The sequence below is a fragment of the Pristiophorus japonicus genome, chromosome 24 (assembly GCF_044704955.1).
Source record: "Pristiophorus japonicus isolate sPriJap1 chromosome 24, sPriJap1.hap1, whole genome shotgun sequence".
Lineage (NCBI taxonomy): Eukaryota > Metazoa > Chordata > Chondrichthyes > Pristiophoridae > Pristiophorus > Pristiophorus japonicus.
In genome coordinates this window covers 1,465,542-1,487,873 of record NC_092000.1, presented here as the reverse complement: position 1 = coordinate 1,487,873, position 22,332 = coordinate 1,465,542, and the positions used below count along the sequence as shown (strand labels likewise).

Here is a 22,332-nt window from a genome sequence, read left to right as displayed (position 1 = left end):
ACCTGTACCCACCAGTACTGTACCCCAATGTTATACAGTGACAGACCTGTACCCACCAGTACTGTACCCCAGTGTTATACAGTGACAGACCTGTACCCACCAGTACTGTACCCCAGTGTTATACTGTTACAGACCTGTACCCACCAGTATTGTACTCCAGTGTTATACAGTGACAGACCTGTACCCACCAGTACTGTACCCCAGTGTTATACAGTGACAGACCTGTACCCACCAGTACTGTACCCCAGTGTTATACAGTGACAGACTGTACCCCGGTACTGGGCCCTAATGTTATACAGTGACAGACTTGTACCCACCAGTACTGTACCCCGTGTTATACAGTGACAGACCTGTACCCACCAGTACTGTACCCCAGTGTTATACAGTGACAGACCTGTACCCCGGTACTGTATCCCAGTGTTATACAGTGACAGACCTGTACCCACCAGTACTGTACCCCAGTGTTATACAGTGACAGACCTGTACCCACCAGTACTGTACCCCAGTGTTATACAGTGACAGACCTGTACCCACCAGTACTGTACCCCAGTGTTATACAGTGACAGACCTGTACCCACCAGTACTGTACCCCAGTGTTATACAGTGACAGACCTGTACCCACCAGTACTGTACCCCAGTGTTATACAGTGACAGACCTGTACCCACCAGTACTGTACCCCAGTGTTATACAGTGACAGACTGTACCCCGGTACTGTACCCCAGTGTTATACAGTGACAGACCTGTACCCACCAGTACTGTACCCCAGTGTTATACAGTGACAGACCTGTACCCACCAGTACTGTACCGCAGTGTTATACAGTGACAGACCTGTACCCACCAGTACTGTACCCCAGTGTTATACAGTGACAGACCTGTACCCACCAGTACTATACCCCAATGTTATACAGTGACAGACCTGTACCCACCAGTACTGTACCCCAGTGTTATACAGTGACAGACCTGTACCCACCGGTACTGTACCCCAGTGTTATACAGTGACAGACCTGTACCCACCAGTACTGTACCCCAGTGTTATACAGTGACAGACTGTACCCCGGTACTGTACCCCAGTGTTATACAGTGACAGACCTGTACCCACCAGTACTGTACCCCAGTGTTATACAGTGACAGACCTGTACCCACCAGTACTGTACCCCAGTGTTATACAGTGACAGACCGGTACCCACCAGTACTGTACCCCAGTGTTATACAGTGACAGACCTGTACCCACCAGTACTGTACCCCAATGTTATACAGTGACAGACCTGTACCCACCAGTACTGTACCCCAATGTTATACAGTGACAGACCTGTACCCACCAGTACTGTACCCCAGTGTTATACAGTGACAGACCTGTACCCACCAGTACTGTATCCCAGTGTTATACAGTGACAGACCTGTACCCACCAGTACTGTACCCCAGTGTTATACAGTGATAGACCTGTACCCACCAGTACTGTACCCCAGTTTTATACAGTGACAGACCTGTACCCACCAGTACTGTACCCCAATGTTATACAGTGACAGACCTGTACCCACCAGTACTGTACCCCAATGTTATACAGTGACAGACCTGTACCCACCAGTACTGTACCCCAGTGTTATACAGTGACAGACCTGTACCCACCAGTACTGTATCCCAGTGTTATACAGTGACAGACCTGTACCCACCAGTACTGTACCCCAGTGTTATACAGTGACAGACCTGTCCCCACCAGTACTGTACCCCAGTGTTATACAGTGACAGACCTGTACCCACCAGTACTGTGCCCCAGTGTTATACAGTGACAGACCTGTACCCACCAGTACTGTACCCCAGTGTTATACAGTGACAGACCTGTACCCACCAGTACTGTACCCCAGTGTTATACAGTGACAGACCTGTACCCACCAGTACTGTACCCCGGTTATACAGTGACAGACCTGTACCCACCAGTACTGTGCCCCAGTGTTATACAGTGACAGACCTGGACCCACCAGTACTGTACCCCAGTGTTATACAGTGACAGACCTGTACCCTCCAGTACTGTACCGCAGTGTTATACAGTGATAGACCTGTACCCACCAGTACTGTACCCCAGTGTTATACAGTGACAGACCTGTACCCACCAGTACTGTACCCCAGTGTTATACAGTGACAGACCTGTACCCACCAGTACTGTACCAGTGTTATACAGTGACAGACCTGTACCCACCAGTACTGTACCCCAGTGTTATACAGTGACTGACTGGACCCCGGTACTGGGCCCTAATGTTATACAGTGACAGACCGGGCATTTACCGGAGGATTTTGTTGGGTCTCCGCGGATCCGCCATTTTGCCGTTGACCCCGCGACGAACCTTGCCCCGGAAGCGGAAGTGTGAGCGATGGCCTTCCCGGCCCCCAGGCCCGGCGCCCGGCTCCCGGCCCGGTCTGTCCGCCGCTTCGCCTGCGGCCCGGGGGCGGTGCGGGCGGTGCGCTTCAACGGTGAGCGGCCCCGACCCCCGGCCCGCCCTGGGGGGGGGGATAGGTTCAGGGTTTGGTGAGAGGGAGACGGGAGGGGAGGCTGAGGGTTTGGGGGGAGGGGATGGTGAAGGAGGAGGAGGGGGAGGGAAGGATGAGGGTTTGGGGGAGGGGAGTGTGAAGGGGAGGGAGTGTGAAGGGGAGGGAGTGTGAAGGGGAGGGAGTGTGAAGGGGAGGGAGTGTGAAGGGGAGGGGGGGGAGGGGAAGGGGAGGGGGGGGAGGGGGAGGGGAGGGGAGGATGAGGGTTTGGGGGAGGGGAGTGTGAAGGGGAGGGAGTGTGAAGGGGAGGGAGGGGGAGGGGAGGGTGAAGGAGGGGGAGGGGAGGGGAGGGGGAGGGGAGGGGAGGATGAGGGTTTGGGGGAGGGGAGGGTGAAGGAGGGGAGGGGAGGATGAGGGTTTGGGGGGAGGGGATGGTGAAGGAGGGGGAGGGGAGGATGAGGGTTTGGGGGGAGGGGATGGTGAAGGAGGGGGAGGGAAGGATGAGGGTTTGGGGGAGGGGAGTGTGAAGGGGAGGGTGAAGGAGGGGGGAGGGTGAAGGAGGGGGGAGGGTGAAGGAGGGGGAGGGGAGGGGAGGATGAGGGTTTGGGGGAGGGGAGGAGGGAGGGGGAGGGGAGGGTGAAGGGGAGGGAGGGGGAGGGGAGGATGAGGGTTTGGGGGAGGGGAGGGTGAAGGAGGGGGAGGGGAGGGTGAAGGGGAGGGAGGGGGAGGGGAGGATGAGGGTTTGGGGGAGGGGAGGGTGAAGGAGGGGGAGGGGAGGATGAGGGTTTGGGGGAGGGGAGGGTGAAGGAGGGGGGGGGAGGGGAGGGTGAAGGAGGGGGGGGGGGAGGGGAGGGTGAAGGAGGGGGGGGAGGGGAGGGGAGGATGAGGGTTTGGGGGAGGGGGGATGGTTTGGGGGAGGGGAGGGGATGGTGAAGGAGGGGGAGGGGAGGATGAGGGTTTGGGGGAGGGGGGGATGGTTTGGGGGGAGGGGAGGATGAGGGTTTGGGGGGAGGGGATGGTGAAGGGGGGGGAGGGGAGGATGAGGGTTTGGGGGAGGGGAGTGTGAAGGGGAGGGAGGGGAGGGTGAAGGAGGGGGGAGGGTGAAGGAGGGGGAGGGGAGGGGGAGGGTGAAGGAGGGGGAGGGGAGGGTGAAGGGGAGGGGGGGGAGGGGAGGGTGAAGGGGAGGGAGGGGAGGGGAGGATGAGGGTTTGGGGGAGGGGAGGGTGAAGGAGGGGGAGGGGAGGATGAGGGTTTGGGGGAGGGGAGGGTGAAGGAGGGGAGGGGAGGATGAGGGTTTGGGGGAGGGGAGGGGAGGGTGAAGGAGGGGGAGGGGAGGGGAGGATGAGGGTTTGGGGGAGGGGGGATGGTTTGGGGGAGGGGAGGGGATGGTGAAGGAGGGGGAGGGGAGGATGAGGGTTTGGGGGAGGGGGGGATGGTTTGGGGGGAGGGGAGGATGAGGGTTTGGGGGGAGGGGATGGTGAGGGTTTGGGGGAGGGGGGATGGTTTGGGGGAGGGGAGGGTTAACATCCCACTGAGCTGCTGCAGTCTGGGTCTGAGTTTAATTTCACTTGTGTCCTGGGACCCCCAGCACCGAGGGAGGCCGTTCAGCCCATTGAGCCTGAGCCGACTCGCACTGTCCTCACTCCCGGGCCGGGAGCCCCAGGCCGGCTCAGCAGGAGACAAGATGAGGTTAAATCAGGCTTTGTGTTTAAAAGGCGGCAGAAAGTGGGAGGGAGGGGATGAAGCTTGCAGCCATGGTGGTCCCGATTTCTGCACCACGAGGCTGTCGAGAGGCTGTGTTGGACTCTCAGGACATTAACATCGCTGTGCTTGGACATTATTAGACAGAGCTGGAAGTCAAGACAAACTTGGATTTATATAGCGCCTTTCACGACCATTCTCCATCTCAAAGCACTTTTACAGCCAATGAAGTACTGTTGAAGTGTAGTCACTGTTGTAATAGGGAAACACAGCAGCCAATTTGTGCACAGCAAGCTCCCACACACAGCAATGTGATAATGGCTGAATAATCTGATTTAGTGATGTTGATTGAGTGATAAATATTGGCCCAGGACACCGGGGATAACTCCCCTGTTCTTGTTTGAAATAGTGCCGTGGGATCTTTTACATCCACCTCAGAGGGCAGACAGGGCCTCGGTCTCATCCGAAAGGCGGCACCTCCAACAGTGCGGCACTCCCTCAGCATTGCACTGGAGTGTCAGCCTAAATTTTGTGCTCAAGTCTCTAGAGTGAGACCTGCATCTACAACCTTCTGACTCAGAGGCGAGGGTGCTGCCCACTGAGCCACAACTGACCAGCCCAAAACTTGCCCTATAGTTACCCCATTATCCTGCTGTTTTATATACATGCGTACTAAGTACGCAATGGTTACAAATCCTAACATTCTGTGGTCTCTCGACTGAAACTTCAAGCCAATGCCCACATTCCCACCTACACAAGTTCTCTGACCAAACAATTAAACTCCGAGTGACCTCAGGCTGGGTTTACTTAACATCCATTATACTTTGAGCTTAAAGGGTGAAGCCAAGTTATACACGGCCGCAGCACAGAGACGGAATAATTCATTGTGTGTTACACGGTGTGGATCCGTGTGTGCAGCGCCCAGGGATGTGGTAGTGCTGTACGTTTAAGCTATCTGTATGTGTTTGCTGGGTGGTGCTGTGTTTGGTGGTTGTGATATTCTCTGTTCCCACCCCCAGTGGATGGGAATTACTGTCTGACCTGTAGCAGTGACAAGTCCCTGAAGCTGTGGAATCCACATCGAGGAACTCTCCTAAAGACCTACGCTGGCCACGGATACGAGGTTCTGGACGCTGCAGGGTAAGAGGTTCCCACTTTACACACAGAGAGCAATGGGCTGTCCTCTCCCGCTGTCACACTCTGCAGACCACACAGGCCGAAGCAGGCTGTTTGCTGCTCTCTCCTCTCTCAGGTGCTGATTTGATGGCTGCAATTCAGATTCCAAGAGCCCAAATCTATCCTGACATATCTCCACAGACACACCTTTCACAAATGAGATGGGCCGAATGGCCTCCTGCATTGCACAGGAGCAGGAGCACAAGTTAATTTCTCCCGTCCCCAACCCAGGGGCACTGCTTGTCTTTTAGCCTTCTATTGGTTTTGATGTTGCTGTGACCAAGCCCCCGACCTTTGCCCTCAGAGGTCAGCTGGTCCGTAGCCCCCGACCTTTGTCCTCGGGTGTCAGCTTGTCCCTAGCCCCCGACCTTTGCCCTCGGGGGGGGGGGGAGGGGAGGTCAGGTGGTCCCCAGCCCCGACCTTTGCCCTTTTGTCAGCTGGTGACCTCCCCCCCCCGACCTTTGGCACCGTGCGAGAGCTGACATCGGGCCGAGCGTATCGCACATCTTCCTGCCGTGGCTCTGACCTTTCACCTCCCTCAGGTCCTGCGACAACAGCCAGATTTGCTCGTGCGGAGCGGATAAAACCGTCATCCTGTGGGACGTGGCGACAGGACAGCTGGTGCGGAAATTCCGGGGTCACGGAGGGGTAAGACCAGCTTTGTTTGGTAAAGTCATATAGCACTGCCAGGTCGTGTGGTTATCAACAATCTACACCACCCCTACCAGGGCTGGAATCGTGCTGGGAGGGAGGGAGGGGGTGAGGGCGAGCGGGGGTGATGTGTGTGGCACTGGGAGGGGGAGGGGAGACTGGGAGGGTACAGGGGGAGGGGACACGGAGGGTGTGAGGGGAGGGGACACTAGGAGGGTATGGGGAGGGGACACCAGGAGGGTACGGGGAGGAGGGGACACTAGGAGGAGGGGACACTAGGAGGGTACGGGGGAGGGGAGGTACGGGGGGGGAGGGGAGGGTACGGGGAAGGGGAGGGGAGGGGACACTAGGAGGGTACGGGGGAAGGGAGGTACAGGGGGGAGGGGAGGTACAGGGGGAGGGGAGGGGACACTAGGAGGGTACGGGGGAGGGGAGGTAGCGGGGGAGAGGGGGTACTAGGAGGGTATGGGGGAGGGGAGGGGACACTAGGAGGGTACAGGAGGGGAGGGGACACTAGGAGGGTACGGGGGCAGGGGGGGGAGGTACAGGGGGAGGGGAGGGGACACTAGGAGGGTACGGGGGAGGGGAGGTAGAGGAGGGGAGGGGACACTAGGAGGGTACAGGGGAGGGGACACTAGGAGGGTACAGGAGGGGAGGGGACACTAGGAGGGTACGGGGGAAGGGAGCTACAGGAGGGGGGAGGGGAGGGGACACTAGGAGGGTACGGGGGAGGGGAGGTAGAGGGGGGGAGGGGAGGGGACACTAGGAGGGTACAGGGGAGGGGACACTAGGAGGGTACGGGGGAGGGGAGGTAGAGGGGGGGAGGGGAGGGGACACTAGGAGGGTACAGGGGAGGGGACACTAGGAGGGTACGGGGGAGGGGACACTAGGAGGGTACAGGGGAGGGGACACTCACAGACCGGCTGCCTCTCCTACCCACGTGCTGCTATGTGACTCGGCCTCCCCACCGCTCCGAATGCTCTGTGCCCCCCACACCCTCCTTCAAACACCAATCGTTATTTCTCTCTCTTTACAGAAAGTAAACTGCGTACAATTCAACGAGGAGTCAACCGTCATCGTCTCAGGTGGGAAAGAGAGAATGTGGGGCTTCCGATGGGGTCAAATAGAATCGTGTCTGACTAGCTGTGATCTGGCACAACACAGGCTCACCCACTTCCGTCATTTCACAACTCTTTTAATAGGAGACAAAATAAACAGTAAATCAAGTGCCCCCCGATCTGGGGGACACTTCAAACACTTTTCCAGGCCCTTTTTTGGTTCCATCATTTCACAATCCCGGCTTCCAATCAATGTGTGACCCAACGATGAACTCAGTCAGGATAGTCGGCGTGTAACTCAGTCCCACCGGATTGTACAGGTGTTGTACTGTGGCCCACTGCTCACTGGGGCTTCCCCTACCACCCTCTGGTACTTGGCCCAATCCCCTCGCGGGGAGAGGGTCAGTGGGCTGCTGTTTGCCTCCTCCTATTACACAGTGTTGATGTCAGTGCTCAGCCCGTGATGTTGGTTCTGGACTTAGTGAGTTCATCAGTGAAGCCACTTCTAGTGAGAGAAAGAGGAGAGTGCAGCGTAGGAACAGGAGGCCATTCAGCCCTCGAGCCTGTTCTGCTATTCAATCCGATCATTTCTCTTTCAGTGAGAGTTTGTTGCAGGTTACAATCTTCACACATTGACAGTTTGAGGCTGCGTGGTAACTCGGCCTGTAAGCTAGGCGTTCCTTAACTGGCCTGATAATCTGATTGCAGGTTCCATCGATACCTCGATTCGATGCTGGGACTGTCGCTCACGGAGACCAGAGCCCATTCAAATCTTGGATGAAGCGAAGGACGGGGTTTCCAGTGTGAAGGTTTCAGACCATGAAATCCTGTCAGGGTGAGCGTCACAGAAAGGCAGCAAGAACTACGCTAGTAACCCAACAACTAGAAACCCTGCGCGTACACACACCAAACCCTGCGCGTACACACACACCAAACCCTGCGCGTACACACACACCAAACCCTGCGCGCACGCACATGCACACACCAAACCCTGCGTGTACACACACACCAAACCCCGCATACACACACCAAACCCTGCGCGCGCACATGCACACACCAAACCCTGCGTGTACACACACACACCAAACCCTGCGTGTACACACACACCAAACCCTGCGCGTACACACACACCAAACCCTACGCGCGCACACATGCACACACCAAACCCTGCGCGTACACACACACACACCAAACCCTGCGCGTACACACACACACCAAACCCTGCGCGTACACACACACACACACCAAACCCTGCGCGTACACACACACCACACCCCGCGTACACACACCAAACCCTGTGCGCGCACACGCACACCAAACCCTGCGTGTACACACACACCAAACCCTGCGTGTGCACACAATACACACCAAACCCCACGTACACACACTACACACCAAACCCCACGTACACACACCGATACACACCAAATCCCGCGTGTAGAGAGAGGAATGGGTGAGTGGGTCTTGTTTGTTCTGCACTATAACAGGCTCCTGTTGTTATAGGTCTGTCGATGGGCGAGTCCGGAGATACGACCTGCGTATGGGGCAGCTGTTCGCAGATTACGTTGGCAGTAAGTGGTGGACCGTGAGATGAAATTCGAACTCATCAGTTCAGATAGACAGACGGTCAACGTGTCTCTCTCGCTCTCTCTCACAGGTCCGATAACGAGTGTGTGTTTCAGCAGGGACGGTCAGTGTTCGCTCAGCTCCAGCCTAGACTGCACGCTGCGCCTGTTGGACAAGGAGACTGGGGAGCTGCTGGGAGAGTAAGTGCAGTCGCGTATCTGTCGTGTCCTGAGGCAGCAGAACCAAACACCAACTGTACTGTGTCCAATTCTGGGCACCACACTTTAGGAAGGATGTGAAGGCCTTGGAGCGGGAGCAGTAAAGATTTATGAGAATGGTTCCAGGATGAGGGACTTCAGTTACGTGGATAGACTGGAGAAGCTGGGGTTGTTTTGGGAGGAGATTTGATCGAGGTGTTCAAAATGATGAGTGTAGACAGAGCAGATCGAGAGAAACTGTTCCCATTTGTGGAAGGGTCGAGAACCAGGGGACACAGATTTAAGGAGACTGGCAGAAGAACCAAAGGCGACATGAGGGAAAACTCCCATCACGCAGCGAGTGGTTAGGATCTGGAATGCGCTGCCTGAGAGGGTGATGGAGGCAGACTCAATCGTGGCTTTCAAAAGGGAATTGGATAATTACCTGAAGGACAAAGAAATTGCTGGGCTACGGGGAAAGGGCGGGGGAGTGGAACTGGCTGAGGTGCTTTGCAGAGAGCCGGCACGGGCTCGACGGGCCGAATGGCCTTCTGTGCTGTAACCGTTCTCTGAACTGACCCCAACCAAAGCTCCTCATTTCCGCTCCGGAGGGCCCGGGCCAAGTTGCTGCTTTTCCCACAAATGTGGTATATTTGGACTTTCAAATGGCTTTTGATAAGGTCCCACACAAGAGATTGGTGTGCAAAATTAAAGCACATGGTATTGGGGGGTAATGTACTGACGTGGATAGAGAACTGGTTGGGATAAACGGGTCCTTTTCAGAATGGCAGGCAGTGACTAGCTGGGGTCCCAGCACTGAGCCCTGCGGCACTCCACTATTTACAATATACATCAATGATTTGGATGAAGGAATTGAATGTAATATCTCCAAGTTTGCAGATGACACTAAACTGGGTGGTGGTGTGAGCTGTGAGGGGGACGCTAAGAGGCTGCAGGGTGACTTGGACAGGTTAGGTGAGTGGGCAAATGCATGACAGATGCAGTATAATGAGGTTATCCACTTTGGTGGCAAAAACACAAAGGCAGAATATTATCTGAATGGCAGCAGATGAGGAAAAGGGGAGGTGCAACGAGACCTGGGTGTCATGGTACATCAGTCATTGAAAGTTGGCATGCAGGTACGGAAGAAGGCAACTGGTATGTTGGCCTTCATAGCTAGGGGATTTGAGTATAGGAGCAGGGAGGTCTTACTGCAGTTGTACAGGGCCTTGGTGAGGCCTCACCTGGAATATTGTGTTCAGTTTTGGTCTCTTAATCTGAGGAAGGACGTTGTTGCTATTGAGGGAGTGCAGCGAAGGTTCACCAGACTGATTCCCGGGATGGCAGGACTGACAAATGAGGAGAGACTGGATCGACTGGGCCTGTATTCACTGGAGTTTAGAAGGATGAGAGAGGATCGCATAGAAACATATAAGATTCTGACGGGACTGGACAGGTTAGATGCGGGAAGAAGGTTCTCGATGTTGGGGAAGTCCAGAACCAGGGGACACAGTCTAAGGATAAGGGGTAGGCCATTTAGGACCGAGATGAGGAGAAACTTCTTCACTCAGAGTTGTTAACCTGTGGAATTACCTGCCGCAGAGAGTTGTTGATGCCAGTTCATTGGATATATTCAAGAGGAAGTTAGATGTGGCCCTTACGGCTAAAGGGATCAAGGGGTATGGAGAGAAAGCAGGAAAGGGGTACTGAGGGAATGATCAGCCATGATCTTATTGAATGGTGGTGCAGGCTCGAAGGGCCGAATGGCCTACTCCTGCACCTAGTTTCTATGTTTGCCCAGACCAATGACACGGGACAGGTCACAGAGCACTGGGCTACCAGTCCCTCCCCTCCTTGGGTATCGGATGGGGTCTGACTGAAGGAGAGACAATACAGCACCCAGACTCCAGACCAAAGTGTGCTGCCTCTGATAGGGACAGGGACAGATTTAAAAATCACAGAGGGTCCGGTGGACACTAAGATCCAATTGTTCCAGTGAAGTATTGGGTTTGCAGCCCTGGGAGATCAGCAGACGCCCTCTTCCTGAGCCACTCAACCTGAACTGATGCTACCTCTCCCCCCGGCAGGGCTGCCATTGAACCATTGATGTTACCATGTGATTGGCCAGGAGGGTTTCTCCATCGCGCATCGTCTAACCAGCAACCGGTGTGCCACATTGCTCGAGTGACTGACGGTGGAGCGTAATCTGGCAACGATCCGCGCAGCTGAACTAAACCCAAGGTGCCCTTTGTGTCAACAGGTACACGGGGCACAGAAACAGCGAGTACCAGCTGGATTGCTGCTTCAACGAGTCTGACACACACGTAGTCAGCGCCTCCGAGGATGGGCTCGTGTATTTTTGGGATCTGGTCGAGGTGAGCAGAACCCCCCCCCCCCACATTGCTCTGGGAGGTGGATGCTGAGGTTGTGTACGGTGCTGTGATGCTGGTTGTGTTGTAAGATGCCGTTAACACGGTGTGATTTACTGGTTGCAGGGCTCCCAGGTGCTGTCCCTACCTGTGGGGAAGGGCGTGGTGCAGTCACTGAGCTACCACCCCACACAGCCATGTTTACTCACCGCCACCGAGGGTGCTGTCCAGGTCTGGGGAGAAGAGAGTGACGAGGCCGATGAACAGGCCGGCACAGAGACCACCCCGTGACGGTGCACAGAGCAGCCCCCAGCCTGTGTCCCGGACAAAGTCTCGGCCCTTCACTGGTCCCGAACTGAAGGACAGAAGCTGGGTTTGCAGGGACCCGATAGACCCAGGAGATCGGGGAGTAAGATGCACATTCCCATCGCTGTGACTTCCCCGTGCCCACAGGCCCCGTGCCCACAGGCCCCGTGCCCACAGGCCCCGTGCCCACAGGCCCCGTGCCCACAGGCCCCGTGCTGTGATGTGAGTCATTGCTATTTGTACCAACGGGAAAGAAACCTGCCGCCAAACTCCAGACAATCGCCGATTTCACCGACTGACTTTATTCATTCCTTAAAAGCAGCAGCCACACACCCTGATTAAATGGAGAATTAAAACCCGCGTTCAGTCTGCAGCAGTTACTGGGGCCGAGACAGGGGGGACGAGGAGGAGAGAGGGGGACGGGGGGGAGAGAGGGGGACGGGGGGGGGGAGAGAGAGAGAGAGACGGGGGGGGAGAGAGAGGAGAGAGAGACCGGGGGGGGGGGGAGGGAAAGAGAGACGGGGGGGGGGGAGAGAGAGGAGAGAGAGACGGGGGGGGGGGAGAGAGAGGAGAGAGAGACGGGGGGGGGGGGAGGGAGAGGAGAGAGAGACCGGGGGGGGGGGAGGGAAAGAGAGACGGGGGGGGGGGGAAAGGAGAGAGATGGGGGGGGGGAAGAGAGAGATGGGGGGGGGGGGGAGGGAAAGAGAGACGGGGGGGGGGAAAGGAGAGAGATGGGGGGGGGGGGGGGGAAGAGAGAGATGGGGGGGGGAAGAGAGAGATTGGGGGGGGGGAAGAGAGAGATTGGGGGGGGGGGGGGGGGGGGGGAGAGAGAGAGAGAAAGACGGCCGGGGGGGGGGGGGTGGGAGAGAGAGAGAGACGGCCGGGGGGGGGGGGGGGGGGGAGAAGGAAGGAGGAGGGAGAGAGGCACGGGAGGGGTCCAGCCTATCTCCCACACGGGGGGGGTAGAATTGTTTGGGGATCTTGGGTTGCCTGTGTTGCGATGGGGACCAGCCCACACTTGGGGCACAGCCAGGAACAGACGGCTGGCTCTCACCACGGGCCAGTGGGAATCGCAGTGCGTTCCCAAGGCAGCAGCACTCGCTTCTGGTGGGAAGTGAGGGGGGTAAACGGATTCCGGGTGGCATCGGATTCCAGCGGGACCTCGCCACGAGCAGCAGGCTCCAGGATTGCACCCACAGAGTCGACTAAAGCATCTTCGATTGAGGGGAAAATGCGCTGAACTTCCGAGCAAATGTTTCAGCAACCAGCAGAGGGAAAATCAGAGTTGCATCGCCACAGACCTGGGGGATAAAGAACAAACACTTAATACACAGCGAGCCCTCCAACCATGCTCCCCGAACCTACCCTCCCCCCACCTTAACGTGAGCCAGTGATGGATGCTTTATTCCCCATGAGTTAAATCACGTGACTGAGCCGAGGTCACGTGGAATGTCCGTCCCATCGATATACTCGGGCCCTGGGCCCTGACTGTGCAATTGGGCAGGGTTCTGTACCCATCACCCGACAGTGACAGAGACTGGAGTTCTGGTGATCTCGGAGAGATTTCCCTGGCACCATTGTTCACTGGGAGGCAAGCCAAGGAAACTCACCTTCACCGGTTTTGCGTCTGTGCGGATTTTCCCCCAGGAAACCGCTTCATCCGGTTTGGCTCCAGAATCCGACCCATCAAATTCCTGGCCCGTGTTCACGAACACAGAATAGTCCGCACCATTCCTCTGTTAGTGAGGGAGGAACAAGACATGGATCAGGATCAGGGAATACGACGGATCAGGGAACAAGCAGTATGCAGAGTACTGACCATGAGGTTGGCGTTGGCGATATGATGCTTCACCAAACCCCCACCTAGAATTATCATCCCTGTTCGCTTGGCGTACACAGCCTGGTTGTTGATTCTGCGAATGTCTGGATTGAGGTAAACATAAGGAACAGACATCACTGTATCACCGAAACACCGCTCTGCCCAAACAGGCCTCGCTTTGACACTCAATGTGAGCAATGGCCAAACATGCAGCTTTGGTAACTCCCCCCGACCCCCCCCCCCACACACACACACACCTTCCAGGATGTCGAGCACCAGCCCGGGGTTGCGGTAGGAGTGGAAATACATCATGTCCCCCAGAGAGCCGTCAGTCAGGGCCGGACTGAAGACGGGAATGTTATTCTGCAACAGCAAGAGGATCAACTTCAGGGGGGGGAAGACAGAAACAGGGAACACCCGCTGCATATGGGGGGGGGAAGAGAGGAGGGATGGGGGGGGGGAAGAGGAGGGATGGGGGGGGGAGGAGAGGAGGGGGAAGAGGAGGGATGGGGGGGGGGAAGAGAGGAGGGATGAGGGGGGGGAAGAGAGGAGGGATGAGGGGGGGGAAGAGAGGAGGGGGGGAGATGAGGGGGGAAGACACGGGGAGGGAGGGAGGGAGGGAGGGAAGACGGGGAATGGTGAACACAATGCTGCACTGGGACATACAATAACTTATTTCACGCCTTTAACATCCCAAGTTGCTTCTGTTTATAAAATGGGAGCCGAGACAAAGGAAAGCTTGGTCCAAGTGTTGGCTTCACAGAGGCTCTGAAAGGAGACGTAAGTGTGGAAGAGGAGGTTGACGGAGGGATTTCCAGAGCACGGGGTCTAGACAGCAGAAGGTACAGCTGTCAGCGGTGAAGCAGAGAGGGTGAGAGAGAGGATCAGAGAGTTCGAGGGGCTGGAGGAGGTTACAAAGGCACTAAGGGGCGAGGCCACGGAGTGATCTAACCAGGATGAACATTTTAAAATCGAGGCGTTGTCAGACGGGAGCCAGTGTAGGTCAGCGAGGGGGTGATGGGTGAGTGGGACTTGGTGCGAGTTAGGACACGGGGGCAGTGAGCACAGGGGGTGATGGGTGAGCGGGACTGGGTGAGAGTTAGGACACGGGGCAGTGAGCACAGGGGGTGATGGGTGAGTGGGACTGGGTGAGAGTTAGGACACGGGGCAGTGAGCACAGGGGGTGATGGGTGAGCGGGACTGGGTGTGAGTTAGGACACGGGGCAGTGAGCACAGGGGGTGATGGGTGAGTGGGACTCGGTGCGAGTTAGGACACGGGGTCAGTGAGCACAGGGGGTGATGGGTGAGTGGGACTGGGTGTGAGTTAGGACACGGGGTCAGTGAGCACAGGGGGTGATGGGTGAGTGGGACTCGGTGTGAGTTAGGACACGGGGCAGTGAGCACAGCGGGTGATGGGTGAGCGGGACTGGGTGTGAGTTAGGACACGGGGACAGTGAGCACAGGGGGTGATGGGTGAGTGGGACTGGGTGAGAGTTAGAACACGGGGCAGTGAGCACAGGGGGTGATGGGTGAGTGGGACTGGGTGAGAGTTAGGAGCCGGGGCAGTGAGCACAGGGGGTGATGGGTGAGTGGGACTGGGTGAGAGTTAGGACACGGAGCAGTGAGCACAGGGGGTGATAGGTGAGTGGGACTGGGTGAGAGTTAGGACACGGGGCAGTGAGCACAGGGGGTGATGGGTGAGTGGGACTCGGTGCGAGTTAGGACACGGCAGTGAGTACAGGGGGTGATGGGTGAGTGGGACTGGGTGTGAGTTAGGACACGGGGTCAGTGAGCAAAGGGGGTGATGGGTGAGTGGGACTGGGTGTGAGTTAGGACACGGGGCAGTGAGCACAGGGGGTGATGGGTGAGTGGGACTGGGTGCGAGTTAGGACACGGGTCAGTGAGCACAGGGGGTGATGGGTGAGTGGGACTCGGTGCGAGTTAGGACATGGGGCAGCGAGTACAGGGGGTGATGGGTGAGTGGGACTCGGTGCGAGTTAGGACACGGGGCACAGGGGGTGATGGGTGAGTGGGACTGGGTACGAGTTAGGACACGGGTCAGTAAGCACAGGGGGTGATGGGTGAGTGGGACTGGGTGCGAGTTAGGACACGGGTCAGTGAGCACAGGGGGTGATGGGTGAGTGGGACTCGGTGCGAGTTAGGACACGGGGTCAGTGAGCACAGGGGGTGATGGGTGAGCGGGACTGGGTGCGAGTTAGGACACGGGGCAGTGAGCACAGGGGGTAATGGGTGAGTGGGACTGGGTGAGAGTTAGGACACGGGGCAGTGAGCACAGGGGGTGATGGGTGAGTGGGACTCGGTGCGAGTTAGGACACGGGGCAGTGAGCACAGGGGGTGATGGGTGAGTGGGACTGGGTGAGAGTTAGGACACGGGGCACAGGGGGTGATGGGTGAGTAGGACTGGGTGTGAGTTAGGACACGGGGCAGTGAGCACAGGGGGTGATGGGTGAGTGGGACTGGGTGAGAGTTAGGACACGGGGCACAGGGGGTGATGGGTAAGTGGGACTGGGTGAGAGTTAGGACACGGGGCAAGCTGAGATTTGAATGAGCTGAAGTTTACGGAGGGTGCACGGTGGGAGGCCGACCAGGAGTGCGTTGGAATAGTCGAGTCTGGAGGTAACGGATGAGGGTTTCAGTGGCGGATGGGATGAGGGTTTCAGTGGCGGATGGGCTGAGGCAGGGGACGGAGACGGGCGATGTTACAGAGGGGGAGGTAGGTGGTTTTTGTGATGGAGCCGATAAGGGGTCAAATAAGATGCCTTGGCTGTGAACTCTCTGGTTCAACCCGAGATCGTGGTCAAGGAGGGGGATGGAATGGGTGGCGAGGGGATGGAGTTTGTGGTGGGGGCTGAAAACAATGGCTTATCCGAGACTGGATGTTGGACAAGCATTTTGGGTTTTTAATCTGTGTTTTGCCCCTCCCAGGAGATCACATGGCTCCGGTTGGGGTGGAGTGGAGAATGTTTCAGTGTAAGGGTGTCGCAGTTGTGTGAGGCGGACTGGTTGGGCTGGGTGCTCTTTGCCTGTCCGTCATTGTTCATGGGTTTATATGTAACAGTCAGGGCTGCTGACCGAGGGCCGTGTGGCTCTTTGTCGGCCGGCGCGGACACGATGGGCCGAAATGGCCCCTTTCTGCGCTGTAAATGTCTATGTTAAGCAGAGTGACAACACAGAGGCACTGGAGTTGTGAGAGCTGGTGGAGGCTGAGCTGGGGTCGCTCTGTGTACACGTGGATAATGTCACCCAGGCACAACATGTCGATGAGGAAGAGGAAGGGTCAAGGGCCAGAAGGGAAGCTACGATTGGAGAGGGGAGACAGGAACTGAGTGAGGCCAGTCCTACAGAGCTGAACAGCGGAGGAGATGTGCCGGATCGGTGAGAGTTCGGGGCAGGATAGTGCACCATGGTCACATCACACAGGATGTTATTTGTGACGTTGGTCTGGGCTGTTTCAGTGCCTGATCGGAGATATTGAAAGAGGGAGTTGCGGCAGAGATGGGCGGGGATGTGGGAAGTGACAGCAGGGCCCAGTGAGACGGACACACACCCAATCCTGTACCTTGGATGCCCAGTAGTAGACCGACTCAGGGTTATCGATCTCCTTCCCCAGGCGAGCAATCATCTTCGATGGCGTCCACTTCGTCCCCTGCACCAAGACCATCAATACAGTTGCATCACTTCCTGCATCACCACGGCAACCGGGCACGGGATTTGAAGCTGCCGGGAATTCTGGCTTTAAATAAACGCTCACTAACAACAGAGGGGGGCTCCCTCGGGCAAAGGCACCATCAGTCCCAGGGTTACGCAGACAGGGGGACCCAGGCTGGCATTGTGGCCCTGTAGGTGAGTGTCGCGACCCAGCATGGGGGCAGGGGCGAGGGGGCGAGGGGGTGTGTGTAAGTGTATATATCAGGCAGAATCTTGCTGCCCCTCACAGTCGGTTAGCCCACTGACTGACTGGTCGCGGTGATTAGTCAATAACTCCATTATCGTTGTATCACGTGGCTAACACGGTCTCAATATCTGAAAACACAGCCGCTCACGTTTGATAAAGTTCCTGGGCAGTGGGTTTGGTGAAGGCGACTCTGACTGCTCAAAATCTACATCTCAGGGAGCAGTTTTTTCCACAGGAACAGGAGGACGTCCATTCAGCCCCTCGAGCCTGTTACACAGGATCAGGAGGACGTCCATTCAGCCCCTCGAGCCTGTTACACAGGAACAGGAGGACGTCCATTCAGCCCCTCGAGACTGTTACACAGGAACAGGAGGACGTCCATTCAGCCCCTCGAGTCTGTTACACAGGAACAGGAGGAGGCCATTCAGCCCCTCGAGACTGTTACACAGGAACAGGAGGAGGCCATTCAGCCCCTCGAGACTGTTACACAGGAACAGGAGGTCCATTCAGCCCCTCGAGCCTGTTACACAGGAACAGGAGGACGTCCATTCAGCCCCTCGAGTCTGTTACACAGGAACAGGAGGAGGCCCATTCAGCCCCTCGAGCCTGTTACACAGGAACAGGACGCTCATTCAACCCCTCGAGTCTGTTACACAGGAACAGGAGGACGTCCATTCAGCCCCTCGAGTCTGTTACACAGGAACAGGAGGAGGCCCATTCAGCCCCTCGAGCCTGTTACACAGGAACAGGAGGAGGTCCATTCAGCTCCTCGAGTCTGTTACACAGGAACAGGAGGAGGCCCATTCAGCCCCTCGAGCCTGTTACACAGGAACAGGAGGAGGCCCATTCAGCCCCTCGAGACTGTTACACAGGAACAGGAGGAGGCCCATTCAGCCCCTCGAGCCTGTTACACAGGAACAGGAGGAGGTCCATTCAGCTCCTCGAGCCTCTTACACAGGAACAGGAGGAGGTCCATTCAGCCCCTCGAGTCTGTTACACAGGAACAGGAGGACGTCCATTCAGCCCCTCGAGCTTGTTACACAGGAACAGGAGGAGGTCCATTCAGCCCCTCGAGACTGTTACACAGGAACAGGAGGAGGCCATTCAGCCCCTCAAGCCTGTTACACAGGAACAGGAGGAGCCCATTCAGCCCCTCGAGACTGTTACACAGGAACAGGAGGAGGTCCATTCAGCCCCTCGAGACTGTTTCACAGGAACAGGAGGCCCATTCAGCCCCTCGAGCCTGTTACACAGGAACAGGAGGAGGCCATTCACCCCTCGAGTCTGTTACACAGGAACAGGAGGCCCATTCAGCCCCTCGAGACTGTTATACAGGAACAGGAGGAGGCCCATTCAGCCCCTCGAGACTGTTTCACAGGAACACGAGGCCCATTCAGCCCCTCGAGTCTGTTACACAGGAACAGGAGGAGGCCCATTCAGCCCCTCGAGCCTGTTACACAGGAACAGGAGGAGGCCCATTCAACCCCTCGAGTCTGTTACACAGGAACAGGAGGAGGCCCATTCAACCCCTCGAGTCTGTTACACAGGAACAGGAGGACGTCCATTCAGTCCCTCGAGCCTGTTACACAGGAACAGGAGGACGTCCATTCAGCCCCTCGAGACTGTTATACAGGAACAGGAGGAGGCCCATTCAACCCCTCGAGTCTGTTACACAGGAACAGGAGGACGTCCATTCAGTCCCTCGAGCCTGTTACACAGGAACAGGAGGACGTCCATTCAGCCCCTCGAGCTTGTTACACAGGAACAGGAGGAGGTCCATTCAGCCCCTCGAGACTGTTACACAGGAACAGGAGGCCATTCAGCCCCTCAAGCCTGTTACACAGGAACAGGAGGAGCCCATTCAGCCCCTCGAGACTGTTACACAGGAACAGGAGGAGGTCCATTCAGCCCCTCGAGACTGTTTCACAGGAACAGGAGGCCCATTCAGCCCCTCGAGCCTGTTACACAGAAACAGGAGGAGGCCATTCAGCCCCTCGAGCCTGTTCTGCCATTCAGTCAGATCACAGCTGGTCTGTGACCTAACTCTATTTACCTGACTCTGCTCCATATCCCTTACCCAGCAAAAATTTATCGATCTCAGTCTTGAAATGTTCTATTTTTCCCCCAGCATCCACAGCTTTTGGGCGGAGAGAATTCCAGATTCCCACGACCCTTTGTGTGAAGAAGTCTTTCCCCTGAACGGCCTGGCTCTAATTCTAAGCCAATTGTTGTGGATCCCTCACCAGAGGAAGTAGTTCCCTATATATTAGCGTGGATAGAGGATTGGCTAACTAACAGAAAACAAAGAGTCGGGATAAATGGATCATTTTCAGGTTGGCAAATGGTAACTAGTGGGGTGCTGCAGCTATTTACAATCTATATTAATGATTTGGATGAAGTGATCGAGTGTAATGTAGCCAAACCTTTGATAATAAACCAACTAGTTCTCAAGAGCATCGTGTTGTATGAATTCTGAAGCAAATACATTACACTGCCCAACTGATTCGCATGGTCACTCTCAACCCTTCGGTTAGATTTACTCCGTCAGCCGTGGCTCAGTGGGCAGCTGTGTCGCCTCGGAGTCAGAAGATTGAGGGCTCACATCCCACTCCAGAGATCTGAGCACAAAAAATCCAGGCTGACACTCCAGTGCAGTGCTGAGGGAGCGCCGCACTGTCGGAGAGGCAGTGCTGAGGGAGCACCGCTCTATCGGAGGGGCAGTACTGAGGGAGCGCCGCTCTGTCGGAGGGGCAGTACTGAGGGAGCGCCGCACTGTCGGAGAGGCAGTGCTGAGGGAGCACCGCTCTATCGGAGGGGCAGTACTGAGGGAGCGCCGCACTGTCGGAGGGGCAGTACTGAGGGAGCGCCGCACTGTCGGAGGGGCGGTACTGAGGGAGTGCCACACTGTCGGAGGGGCAGTACTGAGGGAGTGCCACACTGTCGGAGGGGCAGTACTGAGGGAGTGCCACACTGTCGGAGGGGCAGTACTGAGGGAGTGCCACACTGTCGGAGGGGCAGTGCTGAGGGAGGGCCGCACTGTCGGAGGTGTTGTCTTTCGGATGAGACATTAAACTGAGACCCCGTCTGCTCTCTCGGGTGGACATAAAAGATCCCAAGGCACTATTTCGAAGAAGAGCAAGGGAGTTATCCCCAGTGTTCTGGTCAATATTTATCCCTCATTCAATATAACATTAACAGATTATCTGGTCATTATCACATTGCTGTGTGCAAAAATTGGTTCCTGCGTTCCCATTACAGCAGTGACAACCCTTCAAAAGTACTTCATTGGCTGTAAAGCGCTTTGAGACATCCGGTGGTGGTGAAAGGTGCTATAGAAATGCAAGTTTTTCTTCCACAACCTTCCAAACCCAAAGGAATAAAAGTTACGCACCATCTTCAACATTTAACCCTTCAAACCCCGGCCCACACTGCCAGCTGATGGAATGTTCTCTCCCTGGCTCAGTCCTCTCAGCTCACCTGCTCATTCTGCTCCAGGACCATCTGATCCAGGATCGGCATGATCCAGTCCTCAAATTTGCAGTAGTTATCATTAGGAACCAGTAAATTTCCGATTCTGTCAAGTAATTACCAAATGATTTACACCCAGATCAAAATAATAAGTCATCAGTATTAGAAACAAACCCAGCTCACACTAAAGTGGCATTTCTCAGGTTGTGGCCGAGATTCATTGACGGAAGTGTTGAGGGAGCTTTACTCTGTATCTAACCCGTGCCTCATTAATCTGCCCAGCTCTCCATTAACCACCAATAGACAGGTTTGTTTTCCTCCAGTCTCCCCGATGGTTGCATGGTCCAGTTCCACAGGCGCTCAGCTTTCACCAGTACCTTGCCCCAGTGATCTGAGACAGTGAATGTCGACAGGCTATTCAACAATGGTGTGCAGCACATCCAAGCCTGACTTCCTCAGAAATCCAACCAGATGCCTTCCATCATTACTCAGCGAGCAGGAGCAGGAGCCGGAGCCCTGGTCCAGAGATGCTGAGACCCGCTCAGTCAGCACGAAGCGGTGTGGGAACCTGGACTGGGGGACTGAGTCCACGTGGGGATCAGCAGGCTGCCAGTCACTGACGCAGCTGGGCACAGCTTCACTGCGCTCGCCAGCGTGGTGCTAGTCAGCTTGGTTCAATTCCCTTCCAGAACGGAGACACACCCCAGTCAGACACTCTCCCTTCACACGGCCAGTACTTGGAGCACAGGCTGAACCTGCTGACAGACAGAGAGCGCGCGGTGCTTCAACACAAGATGGCATGCCCCAGGCCGGCACATTACCTGTTAATCCCATTGTCACGAAGCTCTTTCCCCTTCAGGCTGAAATCCCCCAGGAAGGTTGGAGCCATGCACTTGATGAAATCCTCCTCAATGCCACCAGCTGTGGTCACCACGCAGTCAACCTGCAGAGAAGGCGAGAGTGAGCGAGTGAGGCCAAAAACAGGGGGAGTGAAAGGGCAGCAGGGTGACCAAGCTGTCCACCGGTCACCATTAATACCCTGTCCCCAAACACAGAACCAGGCTTCCAGCCACAGTCCACGCAGCACCAGCTCACTCAATAGATCTGTCAGCATTCCTGCACGGGATCACCATCCAGTGACAGACACACCATCGTGTGAACATTTCACACAGGGGCTAATACACCTCACTGAGCTCTCAGTGATAGCACAATCCGGGAACAGTGTCCAGATACAGTGCCCGGGGGGGGGGGGGTAGTGCCCCGGGAGGGCGGGGGTGGGGGAGGGGGGTTAGTGCCCCGGGAGGGCGGGGGTGGGGGGGGGTAGTGCCCCGGGAGGGCGGGGGTGGGGGGGGGGGTAGTGCCCCGGGAGGGCGGGGGTGGGGGGGGGGGTAGTGCTCCGGGGGGGGGGGGTTAGTGCTCCGGGGGGGGGGGGGGGGGGGGAGTCCATGGGAGGTGGGGGGGGGGAGGGGGGTTAGTGCCCTGGGGGGGGGGGGCCCACCAACTGTGACTGACAGGCGTGTGGCTGTGGAGCGGACCGTACCATGTTGTGCTGCACGAGGTAGCGAAAGGTCTCTCGGACCCCGGAGCTGATGAGGTTGGAGGTGTATCCCAGGAAGATGGTG

The 22,332-nt window shown here is 56.6% G+C and overlaps 3 protein-coding genes across 5 annotated transcripts in view; 1 reads left to right on the top strand and 2 right to left on the bottom strand.

Moving 5' to 3' along the window:
• The window catches only part of wdr83os (WD repeat domain 83 opposite strand), a 19,049-nt gene extending 16,681 nt beyond the window's left edge, over positions 1-2,368 (bottom strand). Inside the window, exon 1 of the mRNA XM_070867103.1 lies at positions 2,283-2,368. Within this exon, the coding sequence (XP_070723204.1) occupies positions 2,283-2,317 (35 nt within the window). The 5' untranslated portion in view covers positions 2,318-2,368. The remainder of the gene's footprint in view (positions 1-2,282) is intronic.
• Positions 2,352-19,695, top strand: wdr83 (WD repeat domain containing 83). Of its 3 annotated transcripts, none has more exons than XM_070867097.1 (9): positions 2,352-2,468; positions 5,204-5,324; positions 5,903-6,008; positions 7,048-7,096; positions 7,778-7,904; positions 8,573-8,640; positions 8,727-8,835; positions 11,093-11,207; positions 19,371-19,695. In XM_070867097.1, exons 1-9 carry the CDS (start codon positions 2,369-2,371, stop codon positions 19,422-19,424), a joined length of 849 nt encoding a protein of 282 aa, XP_070723198.1. In that variant the 5' UTR covers positions 2,352-2,368; the 3' UTR covers positions 19,425-19,695. The 3 variants fall into 3 exon arrangements, with proteins under 3 accessions (XP_070723198.1, XP_070723197.1, XP_070723199.1); XM_070867096.1 differs by lacking the exon at positions 19,371-19,695 and adding an exon at positions 11,328-11,868; XM_070867098.1 differs by lacking the exons at positions 11,093-11,207; positions 19,371-19,695 and adding an exon at positions 10,920-11,084.
• dhps (deoxyhypusine synthase) lies at positions 12,376-22,332 on the bottom strand. The gene is made up of 8 exons (XM_070867100.1): positions 22,251-22,332; positions 21,532-21,653; positions 20,720-20,816; positions 16,907-16,993; positions 13,584-13,689; positions 13,327-13,430; positions 13,118-13,243; positions 12,376-12,808 (listed from the first exon to the last, which is right to left on the bottom strand). The coding sequence occupies exons 1-8, from the start codon at positions 22,251-22,253 to the stop codon at positions 12,713-12,715; spliced, it is 741 nt and encodes a 246-aa protein (XP_070723201.1). The 5' UTR covers positions 22,254-22,332; the 3' UTR covers positions 12,376-12,712.

Excerpts from the sequence above, each read along its gene's own strand:
- wdr83 (XM_070867096.1), top strand. The coding sequence starts at position 2,369 with ATGGCCTTCCCGGCCCCCAGGCCCGGCGCCCGGCTCCCGGCCCGGTCT. Across the intron at positions 2,469-5,203 it reads GCGGGCGGTGCGCTTCAACG|TGGATGGGAATTACTGTCTG; the intron begins GTGAGCGGCCCC and ends TCCCACCCCCAG. Across the intron at positions 7,097-7,777 it reads GTCAACCGTCATCGTCTCAG|GTTCCATCGATACCTCGATT; the intron begins GTGGGAAAGAGA and ends ATCTGATTGCAG.
- dhps (XM_070867100.1), bottom strand. Across the intron at positions 20,817-21,531 it reads CGTGACAATGGGATTAACAG|AATCGGAAATTTACTGGTTC; the intron begins GTAATGTGCCGG and ends ATTACTTGACAG. Across the intron at positions 13,244-13,326 it reads TCGCCAACGCCAACCTCATG|AGGAATGGTGCGGACTATTC; the intron begins GTCAGTACTCTG and ends CCTCACTAACAG.